The following is a 12,780-nucleotide window of genomic DNA, read 5'->3' as shown; positions in this document are numbered from 1 at the left end:
GCTTTCAAGAAAAGCCTCACTCAGAGGAGAAACTTGCATATGTCACTGGAGAGCCAAGGTGGCAGTTCATAATTTGTTAATATATGCAAAGATGTTCTAAAACTTAATTTTCCTTGTATCAGCATTTTGGGATGTTGGCTATAAGGATGGCAAAAGGAGTAATAATAAAAGTCCAGGTCTATTCTCCTGACCCACAGGCTGAATGATTCTTGGCACAGAGGAACTACTGATACCCATCAGCAACACTCCAAATGCTCCCCTTTGCTCTCTAACCCCCCCATCACCACCACCGTGGGAGATATTCGGAGGATTTTGGTTAGATCTCTCTCTCCATTAACTAGTAAAAGTGCATGACCCCAGGCCATGTTGGAGGGAAGAAAGAATCTAACATAGAATGAAAGCTTGCTGTTATACCTGGGACCTGGTAGAGAGACATGAGCAGATGTTTTTTATCTGAGCACAAAGTGAAATGATTTAATGGTGGAAACATGAAGTCCACAGGGTGTGGAAGAGTGGTCGTGTAATTGCTCTTGAGCATCAGTTGTAAATAGCCAGTAAGGCTTTTGCAGGAAAGACGCCTGCTAGGATTGCTATCTGAGATGTCAGAGAAACAGAAATGTTAGCTTGTGGTTGACATGCTTCTTTGAGCCTGTCCCATATTCCTTTCTTCACCAAAGGAACTGCATCTCTTCACTGCTGATGCTACAGATTATCTGTTTACTGAAGCGAGCTTGAAGGAATAGTAGCCTTGAGATCAGAGGCAGTCTGGAAAGAGGAGCCTTTGTGAACAGTCTCTAGATGCCTTCGTGACAAAGGGATTAGGGCCAAAAAATGGCATAAGCCAGGTCAGAGATGATTGATATATCTGCAGAAATAGCACACGGGAATCTCCTCCTGACTTTACCTATGCAGTACCTGGGCTACAGATGAAGTAGACCTCTCTAGGACTGCTAGTTCAGCATCTTCTAGAGTATAAGACCCAAATAAAGTAGATTCCTCATTCTTTATGGCACTTGTTTTCTGTTTTTAAATCCAGTGTTTCCTGCATCTGTCATAGAATAATGTTACCTAGTTAGCCTGTAGGAACACTGCAGCAGCAGTGACTTACATCAGGAGAACAAGCCACTCCAGCTTCCACAAAGTCTGCTACACAGACTTTGGGGTAAGAGTTAATTTGCTTGTAAGTAGCTGTGCAGTTCCAGAGAGACAACCTTTTTTTTTCTGGCAGTTGGGCTATTGGTTTGTGTGGGAGTAAAACTCAGCCTTTAGCTAAGCAGTGGTTCTTGTTTCCTTCTAGATTAAGGAGATAACATTCCTGAAGAACACAGTCATGGAGTGTGATGCCTGTGGTGAGTTACTGAACTGAAATGCCCAGTGTCCAGTTGCCTCCTCCAACTGCTTCATACATTTGTGTCCAAACAAGTAGTAAGTGCCACCTGTGACTGTCTGCCCAAAGGCATTGGCTTGTTGCACTGTTGTCCTGAGTGTCATAGGGTAGTATTCAAGGTTAACGATGCTTCCCCAACCCAAGACACATGGACCAGTGCTTCCTGCTGTTCTCGTGGCTCAATGGCAGATGAAGTTATTATCCCTTTGCTGAGTGTGGGGCGCAGGAATAGCCTAGAAAGCTTACATTTCCTTCAAGCAAATCCCTGGCATTTGTTTACTTCCACTGTTTCCAAAATCAGGTTTGTTAGTGGTTCTATGACATGTCACACTGCACTTCTCAGGGCAGTTGCTGCATTCTAGGCGCCAAAACCTGCCCAGCCACGTATCTCCTAATAACCCAGCCTATGGCCCATGTTAGAATTACCCAGGAATGCATGCTGAGTGTCCTGTGGTATATAGTTGGCTATTCTTGAGCTGCGAATGGAAGAGAACATCGCTCCCAAGAGTCATTGCTCTGTTATTCCTTGCATCCTAATGCTGTCACCATCCAAGCAAAGAGCTTGTTTACAGAGGATTCAGGAAGCAGGGTCATAAAATTTTCCTGTATAAATCTTGCTCCCCATTAAATGATTTTTCTGGACTGAAACTTACTTCCATTATACTGTATCTGGCTTTCAGAAAGCATGGTTCTTGGAGATGCTCTTGTTATTTGCTGGTCCACTCAAAGGGCAGAGCAATAACTGTTTCCACATTTGGAGACTTTTGCTGGAAAAAGGATTAGCCAAAGCCTCTGGGATCTACAGCACAGAAATGCATTCACCCACAGCAATTGTTTAAATAAGTTGCGCATAAAACTGTCTCGAACTTTCTGTCACTTGATCTCTGCCTTCCCTGCTTGCTGTTCTGCTCTATGTAATTCTTCTGCACTCCTCACCACAGAGAGCTTCTTTTAGTCATGCATTGAACAAGGTGACTTGCGTCAATCGTATTGTTCTCTCATTATTTCCTGAAGGAGAAGCATGAAGAGAGTAGGCCTTCTTCTTGATGAAGATTTTGCTGGTGGTGGTGGTAGGGTGTTGGTTTATTTTTGTTTCAGATTTTTTAAGGTTTAGGCTTGTAAGCTGGAGAAAGCAAGATCAGAAAGTGTACTTGCCACTTGGAGTAGTGGGTATGGAAGACTTGTGACAATTCTAGTTTCTGGAGAAGTTTATTCACAGTCTTGAACTGGCCTTCAGTGGAGTTCTTTGTCTCACACAGATTCATTTTTCAAGTTCTCTTGTGCTGTGAGAGTTTAGTTCCCGATCATATTTTTGATTCTGGTGCCCGTAGGTTCTTTTTAGATGTTCTGAAATCAGGTCATGAGGATAAGGACGAAAACCTTGCATTTGGCCTAAAATTCTAAGAGAAGTTGGTGTGCAGTGGGGGGATGGACTTCATGTGTTTACAGAGCTTCCAGGTAGGAATGCTGCAGCATTTTGTGTGGGGTGAAATCTCCTATGTATCACAATACTTAATGCTTGGGTATATCATATTGCTGTATTCTAGCCTAGAAGTGACAAATGTGTTTTATTAACACATTGATTTCTCATCTGCCAGGATGAAGTGAAGTTTCCTAGTCCACTGGAGATAACAGGTAGCACGTTATACATAATGCTGTTCCATGAAAACCTTATGAGTCAGAAGCTGAGTGCACTCCTGCTACAGACCAAGCTGACCTATTTAAGATGTCTGTCTTCTACAGTGGAGACTTTGACTGACAGTCCTCCACAGTGTTTTCCAGCTTTAAGTTTGTGCTGTCTGGTTTCTGCTAGCCAGGTGTCTGAGCCCATGCTGCCAGTGGGGTGTAGATGTGAAGGAACCAGGGAGAGAACTGATCTCTGTGGAACTCCAAAAACAGGGGCATTACACCAACAAAGAGGGTGGCATCACCAGGGTTTTGTCCTGGGAGTTAAAACTTCTGGATTGGTTGGGTCTTTTGTTTGTCGTCTCCGACTCAGAAATCTGTCAAGCTGCTGCTTTTGGTTTCATTTTTCTCCATTTACAAAACAGAGCCACAACTGCTCAACCCTCAGAAGGGCTGCAAGGAAGCATCCTGTGTGTGAAACATGCAGAGATCTTCTAGCTGAGGTGATGGGACCACCTGATGATAGACTCTGGCAGTGACAGTTTTTAATGTTTCTATTGTCCTCTAGGCATGCACACCGAGGCAACGGGTCCTGTCATCACCGTAACACAGTTCAACAGATGCATCCCAAACCCCTGCTTCCCTGGAGTTGCCTGCACTGAGACCAGCACTGGCTTCCGCTGTGGACCCTGTCCCCCAGGTTATTCAGGCAATGGGTCCCAGTGCACAGATATCGATGAGGTAACAACCAAGTAGGCCAGGTCAGAAGTTACAAAATTGGCTCACTTTTCTTGGAGTGCTGTGGGTTTGTCTTGTGGTTGATGCAAGCACTGCAATTCCCTTAGCAGTTCAAAAGAAACATCATTTCACTGGAAGGAAGTCTGTATCCCACCTTGCCTCCAGCTCTGTTCCATGGTGTCTTTAAATCTAGTCTAGCTAGATATTTCTTTCTAAAAGATACAGGGCTTCAAACAAAATATACCCTTTGGTCTATACTGCACAAGAAGGTGAGTTTGGAAGACCAAAACAGTCCCTTCTGCTCCTACAACCTATTGAGCTAATGGCTGATGAGTTGTTAGAGATGAGATTTATGATGTGTGGAACAGAATCAAACATTACACAAATACAGATGCATGAATACAGTATTTATTACCACACTGTTTAGATTGCTTCACTTGTACCTTTAAATCCACCTTGCTAGGCAGATATTGGGGAGGGGGTGTGGGGGGGGGGGTTGTTTGTTTTGTGTTCTCTCTCTCTCTCTCTCTCTCTCTCTCTTTCTCTTTTTAGAAAGCAAAATGTGGTTTTCTATCAAGTTTGCTCTCTGCATGGGTAAAGCTTTACTCAGCTGTTAGTTTTGCATGTCTGTGAGATTCCTTAGTTGTTTGGTTCTCTCTATAGTGTTTCAGTTTAAAAACCCAGTGAAGCTAAAGGATCCATGAGAGATTGTGGGGCTGATGGTAGACTGTTAGGCCCCAAAACGTGGAAATTGCTGCATTAATGTAATGCTTCTCCCAGTACAGAGTACGAGAATTCAATGAAAATAATGTTTGCACAACCTCTTTCTTTTTTACAGTGCAGTGCAAACCCCTGCTTCCCAAAGGTCCACTGCACTAACACTGCCCCTGGCTTCCGCTGTGATCCCTGCCCTCCTGGCTTCACTGGGCAAATGGTTGAAGGGGTTGGACTAGCTTATGCAAGGGCCAACAAACAGGTAAGGCCCAGAAACTCTTCTGTTTCCTTCAGAAGCCATTAGCTCTTTTTCCTCTAGAATTGTAATCCAAGGGTCTTGGAGCCCTCAAAGATATGGGAGGGAGATATGTGACTGCATCATGCTAATGGGAAGGCTGCAATGCAATGAAAGGAAAGACTTGCCAGGGATGTCCTAGCCCATCGGCAGCAAAGCAATTTCCACGCCAAGACCTTCTCTCTGCTGAGTTTATGCTGGTCAGAGTGTCAAGTCTTGGCACCTTCATCTATGGCTACGAAGACAACCTGGGGATCCCTTATATTAGGACATAGAAGAGTTGATGCAGCTGTTGGATATATACACACACACACTCACTCTCTTAACTTATAGATAGATATATTAAAAATATAGTCTCAGTGTCGTCTATGAGAATATATTGAAAAAAGGAAGAACAGCATGTGGCTTCTATTATTTAGAGAGGAGTCATAGAACTGGTCATAGGAGACAGTCATTGACTCCCTTTTATCCTTTAACAGTAAGGAGATACTCTGACAGCTCAGCTCGGAGCTAAGCTATTTTGCCAGGCTAAAATCACTGGTGACTCTGTAGAAGATGAAAAACTTGCCTGGAGTGAGGAGTATTGCTGAGATCCTTGACTTAAGGAAACCTTTGAGCTGTGGGTCCCAGTAAGATGTGTTGGGGGCTTTATACCTGCAGCTAATAATGCCCTAATTCTATAACCTGACAGGATTTCTAATTAAGAATGAAGTTAATGTCTATTTTGTTCTTCCTGGACAGATTTGCACTGACATCAATGAATGTGAGACAGGTGCTGCCAGAAATTGTGTCCCAAACTCCATCTGCATCAACACACGGGTAAATATTACTGGAAAGCCTTGTGTTGGTCTCTTTCCTCCAGGCTCTGGGGAATGCTTCCCTCTGTTAGCTGTGGCAGTCCAGCTGTTGAGGACAGGTTACAGCTAAAGGTTTGCTTGGACTCATGTTATAGTTAATTCCTTATTGCTTTTTCTTGCAGGGATCCTACAAGTGTGGAGCTTGTAAACCTGGCTTTGTTGGAGATCAAATCACAGGGTGCAAGAGCCAGACAGCAAGACGCTGCCCTAATGGTGAAGTTAGTCCATGCCATGAGAAAGCAAAGTGTGTTGTGGAGCGTGATGGGTCCATCTCCTGCGTGGTAAGGTCCAAACATCCCTGCACTTGGGGTCTGCTCACTTCTCTTTCCCCGCCTTGTGCTTGCTCTCCTGGGTCTGCCACTGCCCTCTCCTGGAAACCATGCCTCCCCAGCATAGCCCTGCTCCCCACTGACGCCTGAGCTACAGCAATACCTCTTTCAATGCTGTCTCTAGAGAAGTGGGCTGCTCCTGGAGCAGCAGGTTACCTCTGCACTGCCCCTCAGAGGTGCTGGCTTTTTATCTATCTGGAGCATGACAAGCTTGGCAGTCCCAGAGCACTGCACAGCAGCTGAGAAGGGGGAAGTACCGTTCAGCATCCTGCTGGAGCCAAAAAGTTTTGCTGCTGCATCTGTCTTTATAAGCTTAGGAGCAAGCAGAGAGCTTGTATCTGAGCTACTTAAAATACTATTTACAGCATAATTGTCTGTTACGGACAATATTTTTCCAGCACAGTGTTGTGTACCTGGATTTGCAATGGTCTGCGCTGTTATCATGTAGGACTTTCAGTTTTGGAGGCAAATGCCTGTCAGAGGACTTACCAGCAGCCTCACTTTGTTTATCTGCTATCTTGCAGTGCCTCGTGGGGTGGGCAGGGAACGGCTACATCTGTGGGAAGGATACAGACATTGATGGAGTCCCTGATGAAAAGCTACGCTGCTCTGACAAAAAATGCCGCAAGGTAAGATGTGTTTGTCTTTGAGACTTGGTTCTGATTTGAGGGCATGCCTTTACCCTTCCTTTGGTGCTGGTTAGAACCTACCCCATCCTCAGAACTCGGAAAGGCTTTAGAATATGCACAACTTGCCAGCAGGCCCTGGCACTTGACTGTTGCTTTTCTTTCAGGATAACTGCATGACTGTCCCCAACTCTGGCCAGGAAGATGCAGACAGGGATGGAATTGGAGATGCTTGTGATGATGATGCTGATGGAGACGGGATATTAAATGCTGAGGTTTGGATTCTAAGACTTACCCTGACATACCCAAGTGTACCCAGAGGTCCTGCAAAGCACCTGCCCGCATCTTTAATGTGAATTTAGAGAACCTGCAGGTCACAGTATACAATGTTTCCTCTTTATCCGAATAGTTTGAAGATGCCAATTTCTGCAGACTGTGCTCTAAGTGAGCTCTGGTGGGTCTGGGGATCTTGTGCTGGACCTGAACAAGAGGCTACTTACAAGGCCTAGTTATAAATATGCCATTAGACACGCTGTTCTGTGTTGTGCTGTTAGAGGTCCTCACTGCCCTCAGGCAGGAGAGAACTTAATGGGACTGAAGGGAATCTGGAAGCCATGTTCCTCTGAGGGATGGGAACCTTCTCACTTCATCAAGCTCTGGTTGGAGATATTTATAGGTATTACTGGTATTCACTGAAGAGGCAGTGACTAGGCTAAATAGAGGAAACCAAGACTGCCTGCAGATGCACTGCTGGGCTGCTCAGAGCAGCTGATGACATACCTCATAATCTTCATCTCTTTCATGCCTCCATAGCATGCCCAGTGCCAAACACTTCTATTCAGACAGTGCCTCTCTTCTGCAGGACAACTGCGTGTACACACGCAACACAGACCAGCGTAATGTAGACAAAGATAACTTTGGTGATGCCTGTGACAACTGTCGCCTTGTGAAGAACAATGATCAACGGGACATCGATGGTGACGGAAAAGGAGATGAGTGTGACGATGACATGGATGGTGACGGTAAGAGCAGCTGGAGAACCTCCCCCAAGAGGTGCACCTGTACTGATACAAGAACCAGAAAGCTATTTGGTGCCCGGCTATAGATCCTAACAGCGGGCAACCAGCTTAAGCTCTGCCAGAACAGAATTAGTTTCTGATAGGATGAAGCACAGCTCAGTTCTTAGACACCAAGATCAGCAGTCAAACCAGCATCCTTCACAGTGCAGCTCTCGCAGGGTTTAAAGGTCTATCATCACGCACTATTTTCAGGCTTGCACTAACAATTTTTGTTAGCATGCTTACTGTGCACATTCAGAAATCAGTGCTATGGTATCCTTCAGAAAGAAATATGTACCAGACAAACAGATTTCAACCCAGACAAGGGCACTACTTTATGCTGCAATTTAAACTTGTGAAAAAGTACAGGGAAATCCAAGTTGTTAGAAGCTACTGGCTCAAGGCAGTATGCGTCAGGGCTGCATTCTGCAGGGGGGAAAAAAAACTGGCTGGCTTTAGAAACAGTCTATGTACTAGTGACGCTTTATTTACACAAAGCCTGCTTTCCAAAGCCAGAAATCACAACTGCTGCTGGCCTGACACATACATATTTATTTACAGATTATTTCCAGTGCATCTAGTGCTGTTTGGGTCTTGCTGCTTCCTGCCAAGTAGCTCCCTGCCGGCATGATTTGCTGGTGTAGTAGGTAAATGCAGAAAAGTGAGAAGTGAAGTCATACAGGTTGCTGATTAGATTGTTCCTGTCTGTCTCAGACCTTGAAAAGACACTGTCTAAATCTTCCATGTAAAACAGCCAAAGTTAACCTTGACTTATTTTATAATTATATAGATGTCTGCTTTAGAGGAAAAAGAATCTGTTATGGTTTGGGGAACCGCAGACAGCTTCATCTTCATCCTTTTGGCTTCTCACTCCTGCATGGATATGGTGCCAGTTTGGAGCAACATTCCTCAGTTCCTTAGCTTTCTCTAAGGAATGCAGTTAGGGTCATTTCCTCCCAGGTTCATTTTCAGTAGTGTGCTTAGCCACCCATAATGGTGCAGTTAGTTTGAAGTATGTTTTAAGTTAAGTTGCTGCTGATCTCTTCCTCTCCCAGTGGTTGCTAGCATGTAACTTAAATGAATACAAGTATGTAAAATATACATTAAAATTGAAATGTTTTATTGCATGAGTTCAATGGAGAACGCATCTATTAAACAATGAACAAACAGTAAGGCTATCCTAATTTTTTTGCAGTCTTTTACATCCAGAGGTGATCTTGCTGCATACGTCCTAATAGCACTGCTTACTTGATGGGTCATTTTTGTGTGTTTTACAGGAATCAAAAACCCAACAGACAACTGTAAAAGAGTCCCTAATCCTGACCAAAAAGATGGTGATGGAGATGGAGTAGGAGATGTGTGTGACAGCTGCCCAACAATCAGTAACCCAGACCAGGTAAGTAAGCACTTCCAATTTTGCAGTTTTACCACTTCATTTCTCTCGCTGAAGACAGCGCTCACATCTACCCAAGGTCTGCGTACTTTATAACTTCCCAAAATTGCCACTTGCAAATTTTAGCTACCATCCTGTAATACTGAAGTACAGCACCTAGAAATCAAAAGTCTTAGTGTGCAGAGGAATATGACAAAGAGGAAGCTTTGCATTTTGGACGCATCTCTTCCTACCCTGCACATCGGTGTTTATTGCTGCTTCAGTTCATCAGGGCAACTTGCAAATACTGCATAAGGAACTCTCCCACTATTGAGCTCCATTTTTGATCAAAATAACTATATAATAAATAAAATATAAAATAACTGAGGCTAACGACTTGTCTTGGTTCTCCTTTATTCCTAAGTCTCCAGTTTATCTATGGCAAGTTTAAATGATTATTACTTTATTTTGCTAGAAAGATACTGATCATGATCTAGTGGGAGATGTCTGTGACACCAACCAGGACAGGTGAGAGCTTCCTGCAAAAATTATACTTAGGTTGCACGAAATCTTGGGGATGGGGTGGGGGGGGAGGCATGCTTTGGTAACTCCACAGTAAGTAGGCTTGCCCTGAGCCTGTTTCTTTATCAGACAGGGGAGGGAAAATTTTTTTCAGACCTCAAAGAAACTTGCCAGGGGTGGCATGGGCCAAAGACTAGAGAAGGTAAGCTTGCTAACAGCAGGCTTGCTTTTCACTGTCTGCCTCAAACTTGTTCATAGACTACAGCTGGAATATTTCTGGTCTATTTTATGTGTAACTCTAATAGCTTAAGACTTAATAAGGCTAAAATCACCAACTTTCCCTCTTCTTGCAGAGGATTCAGCTTCCTAGAAAGGGGTTACATGCTTACTTTAAAAGCACATGGCAGCTTCTAATCTTAACTTGGATAATGCATTTTTTTTTTTTTTTCCACCAGTGATGGGGATGGCCACCAAGATACCCGGGATAACTGCCCATCAGTGCCCAACAGCTCCCAGCTGGACTCAGACAATGACGGGCTGGGAGATGAATGTGATGATGATGATGATAATGATGGGATTCCAGATGATAAACCTCCAGGCCCTGACAACTGTCGGCTTGTCCCTAACCCTGGCCAAGAAGACTCAGACGGTAAGGGGAATGGGTGCATGTTAGCTCTGCGTGAGATTCTTCCACTCCTGGAGGCCAATGAATATTAGCTTGACCTCCAAAGATAGGCAGGAAGTTAAATCTCTGCAGTGCTGACTTGAGATAGTCCTAGGACACTTTCAGGTTTCCAGTAACCCTGGCGTCAGGTTAGTTGAGGAAGAGTTCTCTTCTAGAAGTATCTATGGTTTAAGGTGTTTCTTCTAGTCACAACATCTCTGCAAGCAGGAGGGAAGGGTCAGGGTTTCTTCACAGCTGACTCACAGGAAAAGAAAGCATGCAGCAGCATTGCCCACATGCTCTGAACACCTCCTAACCTTGCATAGTCAGTCACCTGAAACTGTGATAGCCAAAAGCTAGCTGAATAAAACTCAGATGCAAAGGATGGGGGAAAATAATGAAAGCTTGTCACTACTTTCCTTCTAACATGCTCTCTCAGGTGATGGTGTGGGAAACCTTTGTGAAGAGGATTTTGACAGGGACATGGTGATTGACAGAATTGATGTGTGCCCAGAGAATGCGGAAGTGACACTAACAGACTTCAGGGCTTTCCAGACAGTTGTATTGGACCCTGAGGGTGATGCACAGATTGACCCCAACTGGATTGTCCTCAACCAGGTAGGAGACTGCTTCAGAACTGGCTAGCGAGTCAGGTGGTGACAAGACTGTACCAAACTGGATGTAGTTTTCATTAAAAGTCATTGTAGGCTTAGTGCTACTGTATAACAATGTCCTAATCCTATAGTCTTAGCCCTGTGTATCTCTCCCCTGACTGTTTAACAGGAGTGTAAAGTCAGTATATTTGCAATATTACTAATAAATCAACACTCATCTTTCACAGGGCATGGAAATTGTTCAGACCATGAATAGTGATCCTGGCCTGGCTGTAGGTGAGGCCCTTATTTTTGTTCTGTTGGAATATTATGGCTCATTAATGGGCCATCTTTCTTCTCAGTGCAACTTTGAAAAGTATTTAAGACACTACTTAATGATTTCATCCACTTGCCCCCTTTTGTGGGGGGAAATATTTTCTGTATAGTAAGCAGAGTCCTCGGACTTGCTTAGCACAGTCCACCTCCCCTCTCAGATTCTGGAAGCAGATCTACATTTTACCTCAGAATACAAAATATTTGTTTCCCTACCACCTAAAGGTTATACAGCCTTCAATGGAGTGGACTTCGAGGGCACATTCCATGTGAACACGGCCACAGATGATGATTATGTTGGCTTCATATTTGGCTACCAGGACAGTTCCAGCTTTTATGTAGTCATGTGGAAGCAGATGGAACAGACCTACTGGCAGGCAAACCCCTTCCGAGCAGTAGCAGAACCTGGAATTCAACTGAAGGTAAAGAAACTAGTGGAAAAGAAGTCAGTAATGGATTTTTGCCTTTTTCCTAGCTCTGCTGTTTTCCCCCATACAGTGGGACAGCAGCTATGGCTGATCAAGCCTTTATTCACACAATTTACCAGTCTCTTCTCTGCATTAGGCAGTGAAGTCTAAAACAGGTCCAGGTGAATATCTCCGCAACTCTCTCTGGCACACTGGAGACACTACAGACCAGGTCAAGCTGCTGTGGAAAGACCCTCGCAATTCTGGCTGGAAGGACAAGACTTCTTATCGCTGGTTCCTGCAACATCGGCCTCAAGTTGGATACATCAGGTAAGGGGTTTACAGTTTCCTCTCCATGGCTGACTGGAAGTTTAATACACAAAACAAGTATCTCAGGTGCAGTGTTGTGGCAAAGAGGAGGGAGAGTATCTGATTTTGACCACACCCTTGTAGAAATGGGTTCCTTGATCTTGTGCTCATGTTCTCTACATGCCTGTTCTCTTCCAGAGCTCGCTTCTATGAAGGCCCTGAAGTAGTAGCAGACACTGGAGTTGTCCTTGATACAACTATGCGAGGAGGACGTCTAGGAGTCTTCTGCTTCTCACAGGAGAACATTATTTGGTCGAACCTGCGTTATCGCTGCAATGGTGAGTTAGCTTTGAAAGTCAAGTTCAGAAATTCTTGCACTTTTGTTTTCTTGGTTAGCATACATACAACTGTAGCAGGATATCATGCAGTAGCTCATTCTATTTTTCCAGTTCCACTTCTAATCTATATTTGCTTTAATCTTATCTTCTTCAGATACTATTCCAGAAGATTATGAAACATTTAGAGTTCAGCAAGACCAACCTCTGGCTTAAATGTCTGTCCAAAAACACTTGCTTAAAAAAAAAAAAAGTGCTCAGCTGCCCCACTATTGCCTCTGGTATACTGTATAAAGAACTGTAAGTAATGTACCACTGCACTCTGCACAGCACCAAGTGTCACTGCATTATCTGGCATCTTTTCTACAGCAGCAACTTTCTTTAAATGCTATGAAAACATAGTGGAATAGAGGTGTAGACATCAAGTGTGAATAGAAGCCTATGCTGCTGTAAACACTAGTTCTCTACACTACATGGAAAAAGATGTGCTGAGGAGCTACCAGCAGTAGCTGGAATTGTTGAAGGAAGTTTAGCACAGATGTTTCCCAGGAATCTTTCCCCCCCTCAGAGGCTCTCAAGTGTGAATGTTATTCTTTTCAAGACCTACTGCAAACC

General features: G+C 44.1%; 1 protein-coding gene across 6 annotated transcripts in view; it reads left to right on the top strand.

The window, feature by feature from the left end:
* The window catches only part of COMP (cartilage oligomeric matrix protein), a 36,230-nt gene extending 23,825 nt beyond the window's left edge, over positions 1–12,405 (top strand). For all 6 annotated transcript variants that reach the window (XM_026064724.1, XM_026064723.1, XM_026064721.1 and 3 more), the window contains 17 exons: positions 1,298–1,349; positions 3,582–3,754; positions 4,590–4,727; positions 5,502–5,579; positions 5,740–5,898; positions 6,471–6,575; positions 6,740–6,847; positions 7,435–7,594; positions 8,908–9,026; positions 9,478–9,530; positions 9,980–10,173; positions 10,628–10,806; positions 11,030–11,078; positions 11,340–11,536; positions 11,679–11,851; positions 12,029–12,168; positions 12,323–12,405. In XM_026064724.1, the coding sequence (XP_025920509.1) occupies positions 1,298–1,349; positions 3,582–3,754; positions 4,590–4,727; positions 5,502–5,579; positions 5,740–5,898; positions 6,471–6,575; positions 6,740–6,847; positions 7,435–7,594; positions 8,908–9,026; positions 9,478–9,530; positions 9,980–10,173; positions 10,628–10,806; positions 11,030–11,078; positions 11,340–11,536; positions 11,679–11,851; positions 12,029–12,168; positions 12,323–12,381 (2,136 nt within the window). In that variant the 3' untranslated portion in view covers positions 12,382–12,405. The remainder of the gene's footprint in view (positions 1–1,297; positions 1,350–3,581; positions 3,755–4,589; positions 4,728–5,501; positions 5,580–5,739; positions 5,899–6,470; positions 6,576–6,739; positions 6,848–7,434; positions 7,595–8,907; positions 9,027–9,477; positions 9,531–9,979; positions 10,174–10,627; positions 10,807–11,029; positions 11,079–11,339; positions 11,537–11,678; positions 11,852–12,028; positions 12,169–12,322) is intronic.
* Positions 12,406–12,780: the final 375 nt, after the last annotated feature.

This window comes from Apteryx rowi, unplaced genomic scaffold, assembly GCF_003343035.1.
Source record: "Apteryx rowi isolate R43461 unplaced genomic scaffold, aptRow1 scaffold_220, whole genome shotgun sequence".
Classification (NCBI taxonomy): domain Eukaryota; kingdom Metazoa; phylum Chordata; class Aves; order Apterygiformes; family Apterygidae; genus Apteryx; species Apteryx rowi.
Note: the sequence above shows the minus strand (reverse complement) of the source record. Positions and strands in the feature narration are given on the sequence as shown.